The following is a 23,845-nucleotide window of genomic DNA, read 5'->3' as shown; positions in this document are numbered from 1 at the left end:
CTAAACACACCTACCGCACACCCGTCACCCCTTCCCTAAACACACCTACCGCACACCCGTCACCCCTTCCCTAAGCTCACCTACCGCACACCCGTCACCCCTTCCCTAAACACACCTACTGCACACCCGTCACCCCTTCCCTAAATGTCACGCTGCACACCCGTCACCCTTTCTCTAAACACACCTACCGCACACCCGTCACCCCTTCCCTAAACACACCTACCGCACACCCGTCACCCCTTCCCTAAACACACCTACCGCACACCCGTCACCCCTTCCCTAAACACACCTACCGCACACCCGTCACCCCTTCCCTAAGCACACCTACCGCACACCCGTCACCCCTTCCCTAAGCACACCTACCGCACACCCGTCACCCCTTCTCTAAACACACCTACTGCACACCCGTCACGCTTTCTCTAAACACACCTACCGCACACCCGTCACCCCTTCCCTAAATGTCACGCTGCACACCCGTCACCCCTTCCCTAAGCACACCTACCGCACACCCGTCACCCCTTCCCTAAGCACACCTACCGCACACCCGTCACCCCTTCCCTAAACACACCTACCGCACACCCGTCACCCCTTCCCTAAGCACACCTACTGCACACCCGTCACCCCTTCTCTAAACACACCTACTGCACACCCGTCACCCCTTCCCTAAACACACCTACCGCACACCCGTCACCCCTTCCCTAAGCACACCTACTGCACACCCGTCACCCCTTCTCTAAACACACCTACCGCACACCCGTCACCCCTTCTCTAAACACACCTACTGCACACCCGTCACGCTTTCTCTAAACACACCTACCGCACACCCGTCACCCCTTCCCTAAATGTCACGCTGCACACCCGTCACCCCTTCCCTAAGCACACCTACCGCACACCCGTCACCCCTTCTCTAAACACACCTACTGCACACCCGTCACGCTTTCTCTAAACACACCTACCGCACACCCGTCACCCCTTCCCTAAATGTCACGCTGCACACCCGTCACCCCTTCCCTAAGCACACCTACCGCACACCCGTCACCCCTTCCCTAAGCACACCTACCGCACACCCGTCACCCCTTCCCTAAGCACACCTACCGCACACCCGTCACCCCTTCCCTAAGCACACCTACTGCACACCCGTCACCCCTTCCCTAAGCACACCTACCGCACACCCGTCACCCCTTCTCTAAACACACCTACTGCACACCCGTCATCCTTTCTCTAAACACACCTACTGCACACCCGTCACCCCTTCCCTAAGCACACCTACCGCACACCCGTCACCCCTTCCCTAAATGTCACGCTGCACACCCGTCACCCCTTCCTTAAATGTCATGCTGCACACCCGTCATCCTTTCTCTAAACACACCTACTGCACACCCGTCACCCCTTCCCTAAGCACACCTACCGCACACCCGTCACCCCTTCCCTAAGCACACCTACCGCACACCCGTCACCCCTTCCCTAAACACACCTACCGCACACCCGTCACACCTTCCCTAAACACACCTACCGCACACCCGTCACCCCTTCACTAAATGTCACGCTGCACCTGGGCTACAATGGAACCTGGCTGCAGGGGTGGCAGCAGGTGTACGAGGGCTGACTGCAGGTCCCCCGGGACCCTCGGCTCCATCTTCTGAGTCACCATGCGTGGTTATCTGTGCCTGGCTACGTGCTCCTTATGGTAAGTCATGGGCGACAGTGGCTGCTGTGCACGGACCACACGCAGAGTGGCGGGAAGGCCGAGTGTTTAGATCTAGGCAGAATGGAAGACGCAGGGCAAAGTTCACTTTACCACTCAGAGGACCTCATCATCAAACCGATACGAAGGCCAATTGGAAACCATCAAGATTTAAAATAATTGAAATTTTAGAATATGTGTACAGAAAGGGTAAAACCTTCAAAAGAAAAGACACTTTTTTTCTCAATTTATTTCTCAAATTGAACCTTTATCCTCGCACTTTAAAAACGATAGGCGTAGTAACAGACAGCTCACCCACTGCTCCATCTCTCACGTTAATTCCATGTTCCCAGAGGCACCGCAGGTTAATGTCAAGCTCCAACATGGAGATGGAAATACATATTTTTAGTAAAATATTCAGTCATTTTGCTTTTCCTCATGTTCTCACACTGAAGGGGCAGTGCTCCTGAGAGCGGCGCTTTCCCATCTGTCCGGTGTCACGCTTTCTGCTGACATTGCTAACAAACATTTTCAGGAAAGGGCATTTTCACTTAGTGACATAACCCAATTAACCAAAAAAGAACTCACTATATCTTAAAAAAAAAAAAAAAAAAGGCCACCCAGCCGGTGTGGCTCAGTGGTTGAGCGTCAACCCAGGAACCAAGAGGTCAGGGTTCGATTCCCGGTCAGGGAACATGCCAGGGTTGCAGGCTCGATCCCCAGTAGGGGGCATGCAGGAGGCAGCCGATTGATGGCTCTCTCTCATCAATGTTGCTATTTCTCTCTTCCTCTCCCTTCCGCTCTCTCTAAAAAAGGGAAAAGAAAAAAGTCGCCCTGGTGGTATTATGCAGCCGTTAAAGAGGATGGGCGAGGCACTGCGTGACCGGACCGACGCTGCTCCGGGCACAGAGCAGGCTGCTGCTGCAATACTGCGAAGAAACGCCTTCCCAGGTGAGGAAAGGAGGAGCAAGGACCAGCACCTGTCCACACCCAGGCTGTCGGCTGAGGTCAGAAATGGAGGTAGAAACACATGTTGAAAGATGAATATTTTTCTTTATATACTTTGTATTGTTTTACCCATGAAACAAGTTTTAAAAGAAGAATTCAATAAATAACATTTAAAAATGTAATCTGGCCCGGCCGGCGTGGCTCAGTGGTCGAGTGTCGACCTAGGAACCAGGAGGTCGCGGTTCGATTCCTGGTCAGGGCACATGCCTGGTTGCGGGCTCGGTCCCCAGGAGGCAGCTGATCAGTGATTCTCTCTCATCATTGATGTTTCTTTCTCTCTCCCTCTCCATTTCTCTGACATCAATAAAAATATATTAAAGACAAAAACAAAAACATGTTCTGGAGCACAGTCTAATGCACACCCTGTGGGAGAGGACGGAGCTGGACGGCCGGTCAGAAGGCTGTGCTCTGCTGAGTGTAGAGGGCGCAGTGCAGACGCCAGACAGCTCACACAGCCATGCAGAACCCAGAGTGAATGTGAGGCGCTTCCGTGGACGTGCCTGATGCCGACACAGTCACCGTGTACAGGAAGTGCACAGTATCACATTGAAAAGCGGCTCCCATTGCCCCGGCCGGTGGTGGCTCGGCTGGGGGGAGCATTCCCAGTCAGGGCACATACCTAGGTTTCAGCTTCGCTCCCCAGTCAGGGTGTGAATGGGAGGCAACCAATCCATGTTTCTTCCTCCCTCTCGCTCTCCTCTCCCCTCTCTCTAAAATCAATAAAAATAAATAAGACAAAAAAATAGTTTCAATTAACCAAAGAGACAAAAATTGAACGATGTAGCAAAATGCACACCTTCTACTATTTTAATTTTAAAAAGACTGTCATGTCACGGAGGAGACTAATATTTGCCTGAAGGAGAACCTTCTTAAAGCTACTAAGACTCACGTGGACTTCATAAAAACAACCTGGTCAGGGCAAGAGAAATACAAAATACCTTTTAATAAGCTGACTTTTCTTCTTGGAAACGAGTCCCCTATAAGCTTTTGTTTTGAATGAAGAGTAGGGATGGTGACCGAGAAGCGGGCAGTATGTCCGGGTAGGGCTGGAGGCCCATCTGCTTGTTGTCCTTCAGCTTTTGCACTATGACTCTGGCGAATTCCTCTCCCTGGATGTCAGTGGTGTCCAGCAGCTGCCTGACTTTGGCGGTCCTGGTGGGCTTGGTGCTGATGAGTTCATAGTCCTCCTTCATGATCAGGTCCCGGGACAGCAGGGCGTCCAGCGCCTGGTTGAGGCAGGCCTCGGTCATCTGGCTCACGACATCCTCCCTTTTGCTCTGGATCCACTGCTGGGCCACCCCGGGCTGCGAGCGCTCTGCAGGGAGCCGGGTTCAGGCAGAGGTGAGGACAGACACGTGCAAGGAAGAAAACAGGATGAAAACAAACGAGGAGGCACAGACCTGTTCTCACTGTGACTGCGGATATGGAAAACCAGCATTTTGGGGGATGCTGTTAATTTTCAGGAAACATTCAGATATTTTAGTTATCTCTTCTCATCCCTCCTGGAAAAGCACTGCCTTTTTATCTGCTATAAATCGTGGGGCAAAACCATTTTCCAGGTTTTTAAAAAAATGTGTAAAAGATACCTGCATATTTGTTAGATAAACAAAAGCAACTTTGCCTTTAGTAACGTATCCGGTCACCCCTACGCCCAGCCGCCTTCCCTCCTCAGACCTTGAGGGATCGCCACTGAGCGGTGACCACGCGGCCACTGAGCGGTGACCACGCGGCCACTGAGCGGTGACCACGCGGCCACTGAGCGGTGACCACGCGGCCACTGAGCGGTGACCACGCGGCCACTGAGCTGTGACCACGCGGCCACTGAGCGGTGACCACGCGGCCACTGAGCGGTGACCACGCGGCCACTGAGCGGTGACCACGCGGCCACTGAGCGGTGACCACGCGGCCACTGAGCGGTGACCACGCGGCCACTGAGCGGTGACTACGCGGCCACTGAGCGGTGACCACGTGCGGCTGCTGGGGCTGGAAGTGCTTCCCGACTGCAGAATGCACGTGTTTGCCATCTTGGGGAGTGAAGACAGTACCACTGACCTGGCAGACCTACTGGGCAGAGTGCAGAGCTGAGCGGCATCATTGATGCGTGTCTCGCAGCCGAAATTTACCTGAGTTTCCCTCGGCTGAGAGGGGGTGTATTGCCAAGGAGCACGGGGCGGTCTCCTGGTCACAGAACAGGGCCGTGGGCGCCGCGGACACATCATCCCAGCTGTGGCTGGCCGGGCGGGGAAGCAGGGCGGAGTGGTCCTGGGTTTTTCCTGAAAGACAACATTGCCGCTGGGGGAGGACGTCCCAGCTCCTCCTGCAGCTCCGGGCAGCACGGGCCACACGGGGAGGACAACAGTGTCCACCGCGCTGCTGCTCGAGCTGCGTGCACACCTGGGTTGGAAGTCAAGGCTCTTGAGAACAGGAGGGCTTACACCGAACGCTTTCCCAGACTCGCCCTGTCTGTCTGTCCATGTGAATGACACATCATGGATCTTACTTCTCTCGTCGCCCCTCCCTCTGCGTCTCCGCAGTTTGAACTGTCCTCTAACTCGGTGTGTGACGTGTCTCCCATGCTGTCCTTGTTACCCAGCCACCGCAGGGCCTCAGCGGTCACCTCTCTTCCCAAGTCTGTGTAATTACCTTTTCTGACTTCACAGAACCTCCGTCTCCCATTTTAAGCAGCCAACTGGACATCGCCCTTATGCACGCTGCTGAACGCCTCATTAAAAACATTAAAACTTAATACCTGAACTTTAAACCCGCCTTGGTCACTAGCACCCACGCTCTCCCAGTCCCGGCTTCTCTGTCCCTCCTGCCAGAGGAGGGCCTCACCCTATCGGGGACCACACCCGCCCCTCCTGTGCTCTGATCAGGCCTCCTAGTCTCCCAGCTGCCCCCCCCTCATCTCCTTGCTCTCCCCAAATAGACTAGAGTCCGGCCAGGACAAGACCTCCTACAGCAAAGGACTTCACCCCGTCGCTCCCTCGCTCAGAAGGGTGCAGTGGCGGCTCCCCACCCAAGGGAAAGCCAGACAGCGCAGCCTGGTCGGCCTCACCACACCTGGCCTCCCTGTCTGTGCGCCCCGCGAACCCGAGCCCCAACGCTGTCGCTGGGCCTGGAATGCCCACCCTTCGTAACGACGGGTCCGGCCTCCGCCAGCAAGTTCTTGGTGATGGCAGAGCTGAGCAGAGCGACATGAAAACACGGATCAAAACACCTGCTCCCAGCACGGACGTGCAGCTCCTGACCATGGGACCCAGAGTCCCTTAGGCTGCTGGGAAGACGCCCTCCCCATCCACAGCTCCGTCACCTCCCCTGCACCCCCTGCGGCCACACTGTGTGCACGCAGACACACAGCTCCTCTTTCTCACAGAGACTGTTCTGTATTTCCCTGTACTGCCCAGCAGCATGCCTTTCACACGTGAGGGGGTCTCTTGAACATCCCAGGACTGTACTGTCTGTCCCTTTGTGAACATGCGCCATGGATGCAAATGGGAGACGCGTGCCATACAAACCGATTGTTTGCCAAGAACATCAGCTTGGAAGAAAATGGAAAACTGTACGCCGTACCGACTACAAACCGTACGTACTAGATGCACAGTCACTGTGCTGAGGCGCGGACAGGAACCCGGCGGCTCCGGGAGAACTGCTGCGCTTATGACGCTGAAAAGACCCACACGATTCCTGAGGCAAACAGGGACGCAGGGTTTAGGTTAAAGAAAAGTCATTTAAAGTTATACAGCTTTAATCTCTAAACAGTTCTTGCTTATGGCTTATCATAAACGAAGAATCAAAACGACAGTTATACCTTACAAAGAAAAAACCACATATATCAAATAAACAAAAAAACCTGATTTTTAAAATCAACTTAAATTGGGGGTGTACAATAATTAAATATATTAGAAATCATAACTTTCCCAGTATTTGCTATATGATTTTAGAGGCTCTGTACAGTTGATGAGAAATTTGAAATCTGCAACTCTGGTTACCTAAGCAGGTGCCCCCTCTGCCCACAGCCCCACCCCCACGGGGCCCACAGAAGTGGCGGAGTCACGGATGCGCCTCGACCAGGCTTCCGCCTCGGGCGCCGGGCTTTCCCGGTGATGTCTGCCTCTCTATCTACAGTGTGCACGGGGGCTCTGAGAGCAGGAGGTGGTACGGAAAGCAGATCTAAAGACCATGCGCGGTGCGGCAGCGCTCATTTTGAAGGTCTTTTCTGAATCTGCGAAGTGAACATTCGTGTTCTTAAGAGAAGTGACCGATGCAGGAAGCCCGGGTGAGTGCCTCTCAGACCTTCCTCGCGACAGCATCACCGTGGCGCCCTCCTGCCGCTCCTCCCGGGAGAGGGAAGGACAGGCAGACGGACAGTGCGGAGCTCGGTCAGGACGGGCCCAGCACCACCGGGGCAACGTCCCCCACGCCGACCCGCGGGGACACAGCGCGCCACAGGCCGAGGGATGGCTGGGCGAGGAGCAGGGACTGGACGAGGGATTTCCAGCCGGCCGGAAATTGACAACTAAGTGACAACTCTAAATAACTATAACAACTCATGGGCAGATGCCAGGACCTCCCCAGGACTTAGATGGGATGACCGTCCCTATTCTTCTCACGTTCTGAGTTTATCAGCCGAAGCTGTGCTTACCTCTTGTGGACCGTGACTTAGAGAGAGGTTCAGAGACGCCTCCGATTTCTTGTCACCTAAGCAGACAGCACTCAGAGCGCTCTGCACCTGGAGCGGACACATACGTGTGCTTTAACTGGAGTAACAAACCACATGAGTAAAATTCTCAAACAAATCAGCTTATCCTAAATGGTGATCTTTGTTTTCAACAATTTCTTTATGAAAAACCTTAAATTTATATTCTATTCCTGGCCCCGTGTGGGCTGGCTGTGTGGGCGTGTGTCACTGACACCCACGCACCTCTGTGATCTTACCAGTGCAATGGCAACAAGATTCCTGTCCTACGAGTTTCACAGTACTGATATAAGGATTTGAAATATATATCTTTTTTATTGATTTCAGAGAGGAAGGGGAAGGGAGAGGGAGAGGGAGAGGGAGAGAGAGAAACATCAATGATGGAAGAGAATCACTGATTGGCTGCTGCCTACACACTACTGAGGATTGAACCTGGAACCAGGGCATGTGCCATGACCAGGAATTGAACCATGACCTCCTGGTTCATAGGTTGACGCTCAACCACTGAGACACACCGGCCGTGCAATATAAACTTTTTTAAAAAAATTAAAGAATAACTATAACAACTCTAAGTGAAAACAATACAGTAAGTTAAAAACAATGAGGAAAGTGATGCTATTATTAAATGACTAGAGGCCTGGTGCACGAAATTCGTGCACGGGGGCGGAGGGTTCCCCTCAGCCCAGCCTGTGCCCTCTCACAGTACGGGAGCCCTCGGGGGATGTCTGACTGACAGCTTAGGCCCGCTCAGTCAGACATCCTTAGTGCTCCTGCCACCACTGCTGTGCTTGCCAGCGTGAGTCTGGCTTCTGGTTGAGCTGTGCTCCCCCTGTCAGAGCGCACTGACCACTAGGGGGCAGCTCCTGCATTGAGCGTCTGCCCCCTGGTGGTCAGTGTGCATCATAGTGACTGGTCATTCTGCCGTTTGATCGATTTGCATATTAGCCTTTTATTATATAGGATACTCAAGTACTTAAAATTATATAACTTAAAGTACTTTATTTAAAAAGCCAAAACTTCTAAAAATTAACAGTTTTAAATACAGATCCTAATATGAGTTGTTTGGGGAAAAAGGAACTGGAATGGTTCTTTTCTACTTTAAAACCAAGAAAGCAGATCCTTCTGTCCACCTTGCTTAGAAGAAGAGAAAGTTATGAGGAAAGAAAAGAGAACTGAAAAGATAAAGCAAAAAGAAATGTTATTGAAGTTTGTATCTACTAAGAAGAGGAGAAAATGGAATGTTCTGGAAAACACTGTCCCTACTCAGAAGTGGATAAGTCAGTAAAAAGTTATCAAGAGCATTAACAAAGTTTCTCTTTAGTTCCTTAGATCACTCAGGCTCCAACTAGCATTGTCCCATCAATTCTTAGCTTGGTTAAGGGAAGCCGTTTCCTTTATGCGTATCCCTTCTACATCACAGGCTGTCAATCGACCCTGCAAACGGGACCAGGTCACATTTCAAAGGCAACATAAGGAAATCCAAGTGCTGAGCTATGCTTACTCTGCCCCCGAGGGACTGCAGTGGCTTTTTAAACAGCTTTAATGTTGAGAAAACCTGCAGTGTTGGGTCCCTTCAGTTCTTCTCATCTGCACGAGCCAGGAAGACAACTGCCCTGGACCCACATCAACAAAGACAGTCTATGCAACATCCAGTGACAGGATAACAAAACCAAAAAGCAATTTAAAAATAAACATTTTGTGTATTAACCCTCAAATAATACACAAAATAAAATGCACTTAATAAAAATCCTACAGCTTAACTTACTATACATCACAGAAAAGCCAAGGACACTGGACAGAGAAGTGTAAGGACCCAGACAGATTTAGGGAAACACGTGTGGATTAAAAAGTTGATTTAGGGAATTCATTGTACACACTGGCATTCATGACACGTTATTTTTTCCTTTCTGTCTTATTTCTTTTCTTTCCTCTCTTTTTTTTCTTTCTTGTTTAAAGTATTACAGATGCCCACTTCGTTTGTTTTTTAAAAATATATCTTTATTGATTTCAGAGAGGAAGGGAGAGGGAGAGAGAGAGAGAAACACCAATGATGAGAGGGAATCATTGATCGGCTGCCTTTTGCATGCCTCACACTGGGGATTGAGCCCTGACCAGGAATTGAACTGTGACCTCCTGATTCATAGGTCGATGCTCAACCCCTGAGTCACCCGGCTGGGCATGTTTGTTTGGTTTTTCCACTGAACCCCTCCCCCCGCACCCACCCCTTCCAGGCCTTCACCACTCCATTGTCTGTGTCCATCTGTGCATGTAAGTTTTCTGGTTAATCACTCCCACCCACTCACCCACCCTGCCTTCCCTCTGAAATCCGTCAGCCTGTTTCATGCTTCCATGTCTCTGGATCTATTTTGTTCATCAGTTTATTTTGTTCATAAGATTCCACATCTGAATGAGATCATGTAATACTTGTTTTTCTTGGCTCATTTCACTTAGCATAACACTCTCCAGGCCCATCCTTAAAAGATAAGAGTTCTTTCTTTGTTACTAGCTGCATAGTATTCCCTGGTGTAAATTACCACAGCTCTTTTATCCATTCATCTGCCGATGGGCACTTGAGCTGTTTCCAGATCTTAGCTGTTGTAAATTGTGCTGCTATGAAATAGGGGTGCATATATCCTTTCTGATTGGTGTTTCTAGTTTCTTGGGATATATTCCTAGAAGTGGGATCACTGGGTCAAATGGCAGTTCCATTTTTAATTTTTTGAGGAAACTCCATAGTGGCTGCACCAGTCTGCATTCCCACCAGCATTGCACAAGGGTTCCCTTTTCTCTACATCCTCGCCAGAATTTGTCATCTATTGATGTTAGCCAATCTGATAGGTGTGAGGTGGTACCTCATTGTCATCTCTCTGATAATTAGTGACTCTCAGCATTTTTTCCGTATGTCTCTTGGCCATCTGTATGTCCACTTTGGAGAAGTGTCATGACACATTTTATATTATAATGTAATATAAAGGAGTTCTGGAAATGCCTGGAATCTGGAGGTGCCATCTGAATGGCATGGAAAAGCCCTCAGTGACAGAAGGACAGCATTTATAATCTCTGACAAACTCCGCCCCAGTACGGTAGCCCATACTTGTGAAAAGTACACAGGTAAGAATTACGAACTAAACTGAAAGTCATAGTTGTTTAAAGTCTGATTTCTAGCATTTCATTTAGCAATTATTTACCTTGGTTTTCTTTAGTTGCAAAACAGCTTCAAGAAAAGTTATCTCTTCATATGTTCTCAGGACTGGCTCAAGTTCTATTAAACATTCTAAATAAGAAAAAAATTAGAGTTCAGATTGCATCCAGTCATTAAATCAGCTAATATTTAACTGATAAGGCCCTAAGTCAATTTTTCCCACTAATGACAATTAACTGTCTTAACAGCCTTTATTACAGGCGTAAAGATATCATATATACACCATAAACAAAAGCAAACGTAAAATGGATTAAACTTAAATATAAGACCTAGAACAATAAAACTTCTAGAAAAAAACAGGCAATAAACTCTCTGATATCAGTGTTAGTGATATCTTTCTAATATTCAGACTTTCCTAAAGAAGCAGCATCTAGCCTCCGCATGTCCCATCTCTCTCTAAAAGGCCCCAGGCCCAGTGTGGCTCCTCAGACAGGCCAACAAACACAAAAACAAACAAGTGGGACTACATAAACAAAAAAGTTTTTGCACAGCAAAGGAAGCCATCAACAAAATGAAAAGACAACATACTCAATGGGAGAAGATTATTTGCAAATAACCTATCCTATAAGGGGTTAATATCCAAAATATACAGTATAAGGAACACATACAACTTAACATGATCCAACTGAAAAATGGGCAGAGATCCTGAACAGGCATTTCTCCAAAGAGGACATACAGATGACTAATAGATACATGAAAGTCCTTAGCATCACTAATCACCATGGAGATGCAAATTAAAACCACAATGAGGCATCACCTCACACCTGTCAATGTTGATCATCAATAATTAACAAATAGCTAAAAAGAAAAAGAAAAAAATCAACATACAGGAAGTGCTGGTGAGGCTGTGGAGAAAAGGGAACCCTCGTGCACTGTTGGTGGGACTGTAAATTGGTGCAGCCCTGTGGAAAGCAATGTGGAGGTTCCTCAAAAAATTAAAAATAGAACTTCCCTATGACTCAGCAATCCCACTTCTAATATTTACCCAAAGAAAACAAGAACACAAATCTGAATAGATATGTGCACTTTCGTGTTCACTGCAGCATTGTTTACGAAGCCCCGACGGGGGAGCAGCCTCGGTGTCCACTGACAGCGGGGGATCAGGCTGCGGCACACTTCCCAGTGGAATGCATAGACCGGCCACGCAGAGCAAGGAAATCGTCCATCGGAGACAACATGGGTGGACCTAGGGGTGTTATGCTAAGTGAAATAGGTAAGACAGAGGAAGACAGATGCCAGATGATTTCATTTATATGGGGACTCTAGAAACAAAACAGACTCATAGATACAGAGAACAAACGATGGCTGCGAAAGAAGAGGGGAGCAGGGAGATGGAAAAAATAAGACAGACATCTAGATCAGTGAAACAGAAACAGAACTGAGAGTCTAAAGTTAAATCCTTCCAATTATGGTCAACTGGCTTTTGACAAAATTGAAAAGGACATTTAACGGGACAGGAGAGTCATTCCCACCAATGGCGCTGGGACAGTCGGAGAGCCACACGGACACACAAACTTACTCTTCCCCTCACACCAGGTGGACTTAACTGGAAACGGAACAAGCACCGCAGTGGAAAGAGAGGAGAGAGTCTTCATGTCCTGGGTTAGGCAAAGAATTCTTAGACATGACATAAAAAACAGGGTCCGTGCAAAATTGACAACTGAACTTCAAAATATTGAAAACTTTTATACTTCAAGAGACACTATTAAGAAAAATGAAATACTGGCCACAGACTGACAGACCACTTCTGCATGTCCCATGTCTGCTGAAGGACTTGCGTCTAGAATATACAAAGAACACTGGGCGACTTAATCAGACAAATGACCCAATTTAAAATGGGCAAAAATAAAATTTCACCAAAGGGGAGATACAAATGAGTAAAAGCGCATGAAAACAGTTTAACATCATCAGTCATTAGGAAATGCAAATTAAAACGACAGTGAGGTAGCACTCCACACCCACGGGAAGAACTGCAATTAACGCGCAGACAGCGGCGAGCGCTGACAGCCATGCAGACGCAACCTCACGCCTGCTGATGGGAACGCAAATGATGCAGCCGTGGAAAACAGTTTGGCAGTTTTTAAAAAAACGGCAGATAAATTTATCATAAACTGAGCAATTTCACTCACAGGTAGTCACTGAGAGCAATGGAAACAAATTCACACGGATGGGCAGGTGAGCAGTCACAGGGCCAAGGTCCCCAGGGGCCCACTCGCGGGGACACTCAGAACTACCATCATCACTCGGAGGAAATGAACCCGCTGCTAGAGGGAGAGGCCAGCGCTCCTGATAGAAAACTGAGCGCCACACAGAGGTGGTGGACAGGGCCACACAGGAAGTGTCACTCACACGGAGGTGGTGGACAGGGCCATGGCGGGCCTGTGGCACTAGGCAGAGTATGGAGCAAGGAGACAAGGACCTGGATGGGGGCTGAGGCTCTCTGACAGTTGGAAGTTGAGGGGAGGAAGAGAAATGATGGAGGAGGAGGTGTATTCTCTTGTGTCTTGAAACCACCAGAGGAGAAGATGTCAGGATGATCATCTAAGATAGCAACCCCCAAGCCTTTAGGGCTCGGACTCTTCAATTACCCAGCACCCCAAGAGCTTCTGCACACGTGGCCATGTCTCCTGATATTTAGTGTATGAGAAATTAAAGCAGAAAAGCTTAAAACAAGAGTAGAGTATTTTCCGGCGTATAAGACAACTGAGTGTATAAGATTTTCCTGGGTTGAAAAGTCGTTTTATACGCTGGAAAATACAGTAGTCCAATATATCTAATCCATTATATCTAATCCCATCAACATAGTCCAATATACCGTATTTTCCGGCGTATAAAACGACTTTTTAACCCAGGAAAATCTTATACGCCCAGTCGTCTTATACACCGGAAAGTACGGTATATGAGAACACATTGCGTTATCTGTTAGAGCAATGATACCATCACGCCTTGTTTAGCTTCTGCAAAATCCACTCTCGAAGGATGAGTAAAAAGGGAAGCGTGTTCTGCATTTATTATTTTGAAAACAGTGCTGGTTCTGAGAGCAGCCGCTGGAGCCCCGCCTCTCAAGACAGGGGTGCCTCAGTGGGAAAGTTCCGGTCTTTCAGAAGCAGTGTTAGCGCCCAGTGTGGGCCATTGATTGGAAGAGAAACCAGGGCCCTGGCTGATTTGGCTCAGTGGATAGAGCGTCAGCCTGCGCACCGAAGGGTCTCGGGTTCGATCCTGGTTAAAGGCACGGATCTCGGTTGCAGGCTCCTCCCTGGTCTGGGCCCTGGTTGGGTGCGTGCAGGAGGCAATCAATCGATCGATGTGTTTCTCTCACATCGATATTTCTGTCTCTCTTCCACTCTCTCTAAAAACCAAAGGAAAAATATCCTCGGTAAGGATTAAAAACAACGAAGTAAAATAAAGAGAAAGCAGGGACTTCCAGTTGGCCAAGATGGAAGAGGGACCGATTTACCCTCCTGCCTGAAAAAGCCAAAAAAGCCAGACAAAATATATGAAAGAGTGGGTTTTAAAAAATATATTTTTATTGATTTCAGAGAGGAAGGTAAGAGACACTGTGAGCCCGTTATTTTAGCAGCTTCTGCTTTTACTATAATGCTGATGAGCACTGGACATGAGTTTTGAATGGAAAATATATTTCATTGCTTATTTGGAATGAATATGCCAAGTGTGTGGCTGTCCTTTTATTTTTTATAAATCTTTGAAATGTAAAAATTTTCAATTTCTGGGAAGGCCAAGTCTCAGTTCTTCCATGGATCTTGGCTGGGTCTCACCCTAGAGCTCTGCCCCGAGGTCATGCAGGGGTCAGACAGGCCTCCTCCGGTGACTGCACTGCCTGAGGTCCCTGTGCCTCCCAGGCAGGTCTCACCCGGCCTCATTCCCGTCTGCAGGACCAGCACTCGCTGGGAAAGTCTCCTGGCTGGTCTGCCTCGGGCCACACAGCAGCAGGAGTGAGTTCTACACTCCCAGTGGGTCAGCTCCGTCCAGGAGACAACCCTCCAGGGCTCCCACTTCCTGGGGGCAGCCAACCCTCCATGAAGCGGCAGCCTCTCCTCCCTTCTCCTCGCGCATCCCCTGTGACGCCCTTCCCGTTTCCTCCAGCCGCTCAGCCTGGCAGTGTTCTCTGCGTTAAGACGGCTGCCTCCTTTTCAAGCTTCGAATTTCACTTCTAAGTAAGAGGCTCTCGCTCCCCTCCCTCACCTCCTGCCACCTGCTCACTGCCTTGAGGACTTGAACGATGTCTGGCTTGGTTACTTATTTGTTTTTTTCTCTGCTTTCAGCCAGGATGACAGAGCGACTTGGTCATGGTCACCACTCTGTTCCCCGCGCCACCGCAGCGCGCACCAGGCAGGCGCTCAGGCAGGCGGAGGTGGAGGAAGGGGTGACTGTCCCTTTCGGATTTCTTTCCTATTAGGAGCCTCAGTTCCGCTCCAGCAGCAGTGACCCTTGTGCAAATGCCGTGACTAACAAGAGGGGAGAAAATAAAAACAGTAACTTTGAGCTGGCCTCTAACTTGTGAAACTTTTCAGGAACATTTATTTAGTCTCTGAACTGCTTGTAACTGAGGGTCCAGGCCAGGGGTGACTCACTGAGGAAGGATGGCCGTTCATCCGGGTTCTGTGCCCATCCGCCTTCGATGAGCGAGACCATCCGCGCTCGATGGGGAGTCCCGGGGGGCAGGCTCTCTTCGCTGGTGTCGGGTCGGTGTCCTTGTGACACACTGTACATAATCTGCAAAGGGTTGGTGACGTCTATCGAAACAAATATACTTCATGAGAGAATTTTTATGATCCAATATGCTAAATGCATTCTAAAACCCACCAAGTGAAAATGAGGGACCCTTACAGTCTTAGGACTAATTCACTGCCCCTTCTGCTAAAGGAACAGGTGCGTCCCAGCCATCGCGGGCTTGCCTGACTCCTCCGAGGAGTGCGAAGCATTGCTGCCCTGCGCTGGGCGTGGGATTGATCTGGGCAATAGGCTGTGAGCAGCGCTGAGCTGAGCTGAGCTGAACTTATTAGACCCAGAAGGGCTACAGCAAGCATGTCAAACTCACGGCCTGTGGGCCACATGCGGCCCACAATGAATATTTTTGCAGCCCAGCCAATAGAATGGTATGCAAGAAACATTTTAATAACTTTTTACAATACCCTGTTATACACAATCTATAATAATAAAAGGATGATATGCAAATTGACCGAATGATTGAACAGCAGAATGACCATCTGGACTACCTTCCGGATGACCACACTGAAATGCACTGGTGCCAGGCCAGTCGAGTCGGGTGTGATGCGATTGGTTGGGGGCTCCCACCATCGCCCTGCAGAGGGAGGCCCAGGCCACCGGCCAGTGGAGTGATTGATTGGGGGGGCGGGCCGAGGGGTGGTGGTGGTGGTGGGGTGGAGAGGCCTCCACGATCACCCTGCAGAGGGAGGCCCAGGTGCTGTGGCGGGTGAGCGGGGCCAGCCAGTGATCACCCTGCAGAGGGAAGCCCAGGCCAGCCAAATGATCATACCCCATGCCTGTTGTGCGCAGAGGGAGGCAACCGGTGGTGGGGGGGGGGGGGGGGTTTGCACCGCACAGATGGCAAGCAGTGGCAGTGGCAGAGGCGGGGCCAGCTGCCAGCAGCCGGGGAAGGAAAGCCCCGATAGGCCCTGATTGCAGGCGAGGCCTAGGGACACCCCCCCCTACCCCCACCGTGCACGAATTTCATGCACTGGGCCTCTAGTTATTAATAATGAACTACAACGTTCGCTAATGACTGATGACTGTAACGGTGCTGCATTCATTTCCCTTATGCGCTTTAGGCACAGGCGCGCCATTTCTCTCCACTAACACCAGCAGCGAATATGTTAGCAGCCGATGGTCTTGGACTGACTTGTTTGGTGTGCACAACAGGAAATACTTTGCTTTTGGAGAACAAGAAAAATAGGCTTCTTTGGGTTACGCTTATTAATTTGTGCAGTTATTCAGTATCTGGTAAGTTAATGTTTAAGAAAAAATATTAATTTTTATTAAAATGTTCTATTATTTTGTTAATGATGACTCATTTATTTCAGCCTTTTGCATTCAGCATGTCTCCATCGAAATAAACCTACGTTTCTATGAAAATTGAAGCTTTTGTTTTTTTGCGGCCCACATACACGTAAACCTCGTTCATTTGGCCCGTGTTAGCCTGTGAGTTTGATGTGCTTGGGCAACAGCAACTAATATCCAATGTAACTGAGAAATACCATTTTGTTTTGTAAGCTGCTGAGACCCTGAGGTTGTCTGCTGCACAGCAAGTGACTTATATAAACTTCAAAATAAGAAATGGCCCCAGCCGGCAGATCAGGGGTTAGAGCATCAGCTATTTCACCACGGGGTCACGGGTTTTAAAAATATATATATTTTCATTTATTTCAGAGAGGAAGGGAGAGCGAGAGAGAGAGATGGAAACTTCAATGATGAGAGAAAATCACTGATTGGCTGCCTCCTGCACACTTCATACTGAGGATCGAGCCCACAACCCCAGCATGTACTCTGATGAGGAATTGAACTGTGACCTCCTGGTCAACCACTGAACCACAGCAGCTAGGCAGGGTCACAGGTTTGATTCCAGGTCAAGGGCATGTGCCTGGGTTGTGGGTTTGCTCCCTGTCGCCAATCAGGGCTCATGTGGGAGGCAACCATTCGATGAGTCTCTCTCACATTGATGTTTGTCTCTCTACCTCCCTCCCCCCTTCTTCCTTTCCTCTCTCTGATAAAGCAATGACAAAGATATCCTCCCATAAAGGTTAACAACAAAAAAAATTAAGAAATAATCTTTTCAGAAAATTTAAGAATTATTCTTTAGTGTTTTCTGGTCTTTATATGGGAGCACTAATTAAATTTTCAAAGGAACAGTTTTATAGCTGGAATAAATCTTAGGAATAGGAATTACAAATTCTCATTTTACAGAGAACAAACTGAAGGCTCAAGAAATTTAATAGCTTGATGATAGAACTAATTACTGTCAGAGCAAGAATGAGCATCTGATTTTCCTGACTCTGAACCTAGTCTGCTGCTCAGTGTACACTGGGTTCACGGTGAGTTATGTCTTTTTTAGCGTGTTTTCCACAGAATGGACGGGGGCAGACTTAATGCAGATGAGCCGCAGAGCTTCTGCATGTGGCTCACCAGCAGGACATCACTGAGGAGGAGGTCAGCGCACACTCACCCTCAAAAGGCTGTTTTCTGGATAAGACTTCCCACATGATGACTGCATAGCTGTTGAATATAAAATGTACACAGCAGATTACAAACCAGCCCGCATGGTAAACTGGAACATCAAATCTAAAAGCTGACCGGGGAGATACTGCTTTGGAAAGTGACAAGGTAGTGAGCTGCTGTATTAAGAATCAGCATATACAACCAAGATGATGAATATTCAGTTTGTTTTGAAAGGGAATTCATCTTGCCCTGGCCAGTTTGGCTCAGTGGATAGAGCATCACCCTGCAGACCGAAGGGTCCTGGGTTCGATTCTGGTCAAGGGCACACACCTCAGCTGCAGGCTCCTTCCTGCTGGGCCCTGGTTGGGGCATGTGCAGGAGGCAACCAATTGATGCGTTTCTCTCACATCGATATTTCTCCCTGTCTCTTCCACTCTCCCTAAAAATCAATGGAAAAATATCCTCGGGTACGGATTTAAAAAAAAAGAAAAAAAGAAATGGAATTAGTCTTAATTTGAAAAATCAGAAAGTTACTGTTCTAAAAACTTGAAGTTATATGCATAAATAACTTATGGACCATTTAATAATCATTCTTAAACACCTAGATAAGCTATACCCTCTAATTACAGGATTTTATTATTCACACAAAATAAAGAGCAATAAAAAAAGGCTGTCCTTTCTGTATGGACTTTGTTCTGCTTTTTTGGGTAGTGTCCCCTCCCCCGCCTACATCAAAGTCACATTTTAGTGATAAAACCCTGGAGCATTACATTATAAATGGACAGGACAATAGATGCGCTTCAAAATGTCTTCAAGGATCTCAATGTGGCTTAAAGCAAGGCGTCGTTAAATTCAGAAACACTTGTCAGCATCACCGTGGGCTCTCCTGTTTCCCCACACGTGGGCTCTCCTGTTTCCCCACACGTGGGCTCTCCTGTTTCCCCACACGTGGGCTCTCCTGTTTCCCCACACGTGGGCTCTCCTGTTTCCCACACGTGGGAAAGAATGAAGATCACCCTTCCCAATGCTGACTGCTCGCTCCGGCTCTCAGCGGCGAGCTCTGAGCAAGCAGCGCCGCACCTGTATATGTCGTGCTTGACGCTGGCCCTTGCCTTCTGCCCCGGCTCGTAGTTTTCGGGCGGCATGTAGATGATGGTCCCGCCTTCTGGGGCAGCCTTACTATTCCGTGACTGTGACAGGGACATCAGGCGCCACTTCGATAAGCCAAAATCTGCGATCTGTGATGGAAGAGTCAGGGATCGAATTTAAAGATGTTCTCTTTAAACAATATTATATACATTAACATTTTATTTCTACACACCCCACTAGGTTCTTGGATTCCGTAGTGCCGGGCCCAGTAACACCGATGGAGTTTAGCACAGTACCACAGGTTTGAAAGGCAGGCTTCTGGAGAGGAAAGGGAGCGTTTCCCTGTGTTCTGAGTGCGTGCACACGCTGTTTCTGACAAGCAGCTTCACAGCATGTGCTTTTCCAACCCACCTGCAGCTCACAGAGCTAACCTCCTCATCGCATGGGAGCGTCACTCAAGTTATCCCTCAGGCTTACATGTTATTTATAACGCTCTAAAAATAGCATCCTTGCATTTGAGAAAAGCAGAATCCCTGTAGTACACAGTCTGTTACTCTATGATTTATGCTCCTCTCACAGGAACCACTGTCTGCGGGCAGCAGTGTCATCGGCACATAAAGCACTTATGTCCACGCCAACGCGCACCTAAGGAATCGCCACGGACCGAGCCCGTGCTTCTGCTGTCCTTCAGTCTCATCTGCTAGTAAATCCCCTGCATGTGTTACACTCTATCTGACAACTCAGTATTTAAAAGGTACCTTATTTTTTAAAAATGGAAGACAAACGGTAAGAACAGACACAAGCTCAGTGGGCGAGAGGCTGTGGCCTTGCAGCATCGCTGTGTCTTCAGACCCGACCCTGCGGAGCTCCCAGGAGCAGGGGGCAGCTGCAGCCAGGATACCACTGTGCCTGCTGTCTGACGCCTGTATTTTCACTAGTTTTAACAGAAGAAGTCTTTTGTTCAGTGTGTAGAGGAATCTGAGATATAACATGGTCCCACTCCAAAGAGGGAGGGGTGGGACAAGAGCAAGTGTTAACATTTCTCTGAGCCTCGATGACCCGTCTGTGGCCGGGAGTGATAATTCTGTGTAGCATGGGGTTGTACAGAGGGAACTAAACGGGCTGAGCAGGCATTGCTGAGGTGCTCCTCACCGGACTGCATCCCTGAAGGTTGCTCTGTTCACACAGTAACCAGTCACAGAGCCAGGCTCAGGCCAAGGCTCTGGGTGTGAGGGCTCCAGGGTGCGCATCCCACTCAACCCCCCACCCGGCACTGAACCTGCTCCTCCCTCCACCTCTGAAGGCAAAACACCACTCCCGGCGCCACCTGCAGGGTCAGAAGCATTCTAGGACAGTCAAGTTTATCCTCGTCAGAGAGAAAAGTGCTAAAAAGTTAGGGTGTAGCCTCATTTATCCCTGAGCCCTCATTTATCCCTGAGCCCTCCCTGTGTTGGCCTGGGTGGGGTGGGAGCAAGCAGCCTGAGCGTGCTTCCTGTCGCCCCTCTAGGCACACACGGCCCCCTTTGTCTTTCCCACCGGGCCTGCAGACGGCCAGGGTCCTCGCTCCTGCTGGTTGAGTGTGGCTTTCACACGGGCCCAGGCGTCTCCCTTCCTGTCACACAGAGTCCCAGACGAAAGGCAAGGCTCGTAGGCTGGGTCTCCCGCAGAAGGAAAAGGGGAGCGCGATGGGGGGAACGCAGCTCCGCGCGGCCTGATGACCCCTCAGCCATGCAGGCAGAGCAGCGGCGCCCCCACACAGGATCTCCGCATGCATTTCCAAGCTAAAGGTTTTCTTCTCAAACTAAACGTGAAAATACACGACTCATGCCAACAGCCACCATCCCGACAGCCTACCGGCCCGGCCCCCTCCTTCCCACACTGTCCTTCTGCGCGAGGCAAACAAGCTGCGAGGAAGCCCCTGAGTGCTCTGGCTCCTGGGAGGACAGACAGAACCGCAGACACATACACTTTACTTTCAAAGACGCCTTCACTGCTTCATTTGTATCTAAGACCCCCTAACGGACACCTGACCAACAGAAAACCAAATGGAATGTATACTTTTTAAAGTGGCAAAGTCTCAATTGAGCTTAATTAGTAGTAAACATTTTTGTTTTCTTTGAAAAAATATGTATTGTTGAGAGTATTACAGATGTCCTCCCCCACCCCACCCCTTCACCACCTTACGGTCTGTGTCCATAGGTAAGATCTTTGGTTAATCTCTCCCTGACCCCCTCCCCACTTCCTTCTGAGATTTGTCAGTCTGTCCATGCTTCTGCTTTTACTTTATTCACCAGTTTATTTTGTGCATTAGATTTATTTGTTTATTTTGATTTTTAGATTTAATTGTTGATAGGTATTTGTTGCCATCTTACTGTTCATAGTTTTTGTCTCTTCCTCTTCTTAAAGAATACCTTTCAGCAGTTCATATAATACTGATTTGGCAGTGATGAACTCCTTTAGCTTTTTCTTATCAGTGAAGCACTTTATCTGACCTTCCATTCTGAATGATAGTTTTGCTGGGTAGTGTAATCTTGGTTGTAGGTTCTTGCTACTCATCACTTTGAATATTTCTTGCCATTCCTGTCTGGCCTGCATAGTTTCTGTTGAGAAATCAGCTGACAATCGTATGGGTGCTTCCTTGTAGGTAACTAACTGTTTTTCTCTTGCTGCTTTTAAGATTCTCTTTCTGTCTTTACCCTTTGCATTTTAATTATGATGTGTCTTGGTGTGGTCCTCTTTGGGTTCCTCTTGGTTTGAGTTCTCTGTGCTTCCTGGGCTTATAAGTCTATTTCTTTCACCAGGTGGGGGAAGTTTTCTGTCATTATTTCTTCAAAGTTTTCACTATTGTGCTCTCTCTCTTTTCCTTCTGGCACCCCCAAAATTCGGATGTTGGTACACTTGAAGTTGTCCAAGAGGGTCCTTACACTATCTTCATACTTTTGGAAACTTTTTTTTTTAACTCTTCTGATTAGGTGTTTTGTGCTTCCTCGTATTATAAATCGTTGACTTGATCCTCAGCATCCTCTACTCTACTGTTGGATCCCTGTAGATTATTCTTTATTTTGGTTACTGTATGCTTAATTTCTGACTGCTCTTTTTCATGTCTTTGGTATTCTCACTAAGATCCTTGAAAGTCTCATGAAGAACCTTGAGTAACCTTATAACTATGGTTTTGAACTCTGTATCCAGTAGTCTGCTTGCTTCCATTTCTTTCATTTGTGACATGTTTGTCTCCACATTTTGGTTGTTTCCCTGTGTTTGTTTCTATGTAGTAGGTAGAGCTGCTATGTCTCCTGGAGTTGGTAGAGTGGCCTTGTGTAGTAGGTGTCCTGTAGGGCCCAGTGGCTCAGCCTCCCCAATCACCTGAGCTGGGCACTCTAGGTATGACCCTGTGTAGGCCGTGTGCACAGTTTTGTTGTAGTTGAGCCTTGATTGCTGCTGGCATCACTGGGAGGGATTGACCTCCAGGCCAACTGGCTGTGAGGACCAGCTGCGACTACAGTGGGAGAGCTGCTGTGCAGGAGACACCCCTATGGAGCAGGCCTTGCTTCAGTGGGGCTTTGGTGCTCACTGAGTCTGCCCCTTGTGGCTGTGTAGAGTTGTAATCTGCTATGGTCTGAAACTATCTATGGGTGCATTGGCTCTGGGGCCTCCAGGGAGGTACAAAGTCAGCCACTACCTGGCAGGAGCCACAGAGGGATCTGCAGATGGTTGCTATTTGCAGTCTGTATTGGGTTTGGAGGTGCCCAGGTGAGACCCAGCTGTACAGCAAGGTAGGCTGCTGCTAGTGGCAGGTCTTGGGCCTTTTATTGATTTTTGGGGTACACTGTCACCAGCTGCAGCTTAAGAAATTTTAGCAAAGTCTGAAGCCTGAGCCAGGACGGGCCATTCATATAGAAAAGCTGCTCTAAACAGCTTGGGTGGGCCTGTGAATTGGATAGGACGGGGTCTCAGGGACTCCCAAGGGCAGAGCAAACAGTGTGCTCTAGGCTGATGGAGACTCCCATATGGTTGCTAGTCAGCCCTGTGATAGGGGAGGTCCCAGCACAAGAACAATGATCCCTGAAAGAATACGTGTCTGGAAGAAGGCCTCCGTGTCCCTCAGCCACAATCCCCGCTGGTTTTACAGCCTAAAGTCACAGGGACTTCTCTTTCCAGCTCTGGAGCCCTGGCCTGGGGGGCTGGTGTGGGGCTCGGACCCCTTGCTCAAGGGAGGCCTCCAATGAGATGATCTCCCTCCCGATTAAAGAAATGGCACACACATGGGTATCAGATCAGCCCATTCCACGCCTCTGCCTCCTACCAGTCTCAGTCTGCTTTCTTCTTTACTTCTCTAGTTGTAGGACTTCCATTCAGCCAGCTTTCAGGTGGTTCTGAATGATGGTTGTTCTGTTGTAATTTTGTTGTTGTAATTCAGTTGTAATTTTGATGGGTTGTGGGAGGCAGCGAGTACAGGCATTTTATCTATGCCGCCATCTTGGTTCTTCTCATACTTCAACATTTTTCTTTTAGATACTATGTTTCTGGTTAGCATTCCAGTAAGAAATCGTACTTAAAAAATCTGTAAAACGGTGTAAATTTACATTTAATTTTATTAAGTACTTTTACAGATGCTTTGCACTTCATTTAAAGGTCCTTCCAAGAAGATAAGTAGATTGATAATTCTTACATTTTTGTGAGTCATGATGAATTTTTACTTTTATTGTATATATATATTTTTAATCCTCACCCGAGGATATTTTTTCCATTGATTTTTCGAGAGTGGAAGGGAGGGAGGGAGAGACAGAGAGAGAGAGAGAGAAATGTTGATGTGAGAGGGACACATTGATTGGTTGCCTTCTGCAGGTGCCCTGACCCAGGCTGGGGATCGAATCTGCCACCCAGGTATGTGTCCTTCACTGGGAATCAAACCTGTGACTCTTTTGTCCTTGGGCTGATGCTCTAACCACTAAGCATGGACAGGGCAGGA

At 48.6% G+C, this 23,845-nt stretch overlaps 1 protein-coding gene across 7 annotated transcripts in view; it reads right to left on the bottom strand.

The window, feature by feature from the left end:
* The window catches only part of RIPK2 (receptor interacting serine/threonine kinase 2), a 48,488-nt gene that overhangs the window by 5,388 nt on the left and 19,255 nt on the right, over nt 1-23,845 (bottom strand). For 2 of the 7 annotated variants that reach the window (XM_054708224.1, XM_054708227.1), the window contains exons 4-11: nt 18,868-19,025; nt 17,795-17,844; nt 15,186-15,347; nt 10,580-10,665; nt 7,338-7,424; nt 6,286-6,379; nt 4,816-4,965; nt 3,631-4,007 (exon numbers count right to left, since the gene is read on the bottom strand). In XM_054708224.1, coding sequence (XP_054564199.1) covers nt 3,670-4,007; nt 4,816-4,965; nt 6,286-6,379; nt 7,338-7,424; nt 10,580-10,665; nt 15,186-15,347; nt 17,795-17,844; nt 18,868-19,025 — 1,125 coding nt within the window. In that variant the 3' untranslated portion in view covers nt 3,631-3,669. The other 5 variants (XM_054708223.1, XM_054708225.1, XM_054708226.1 and 2 more) reach the window with 5 other exon arrangements.

This window comes from Eptesicus fuscus, chromosome 19, assembly GCF_027574615.1.
Source record: "Eptesicus fuscus isolate TK198812 chromosome 19, DD_ASM_mEF_20220401, whole genome shotgun sequence".
Taxonomy (NCBI): domain Eukaryota; kingdom Metazoa; phylum Chordata; class Mammalia; order Chiroptera; family Vespertilionidae; genus Eptesicus; species Eptesicus fuscus.
The sequence above is the reverse complement of the archived record's forward strand: the minus strand, read 5'-3'. Positions and strand labels throughout refer to the sequence as shown.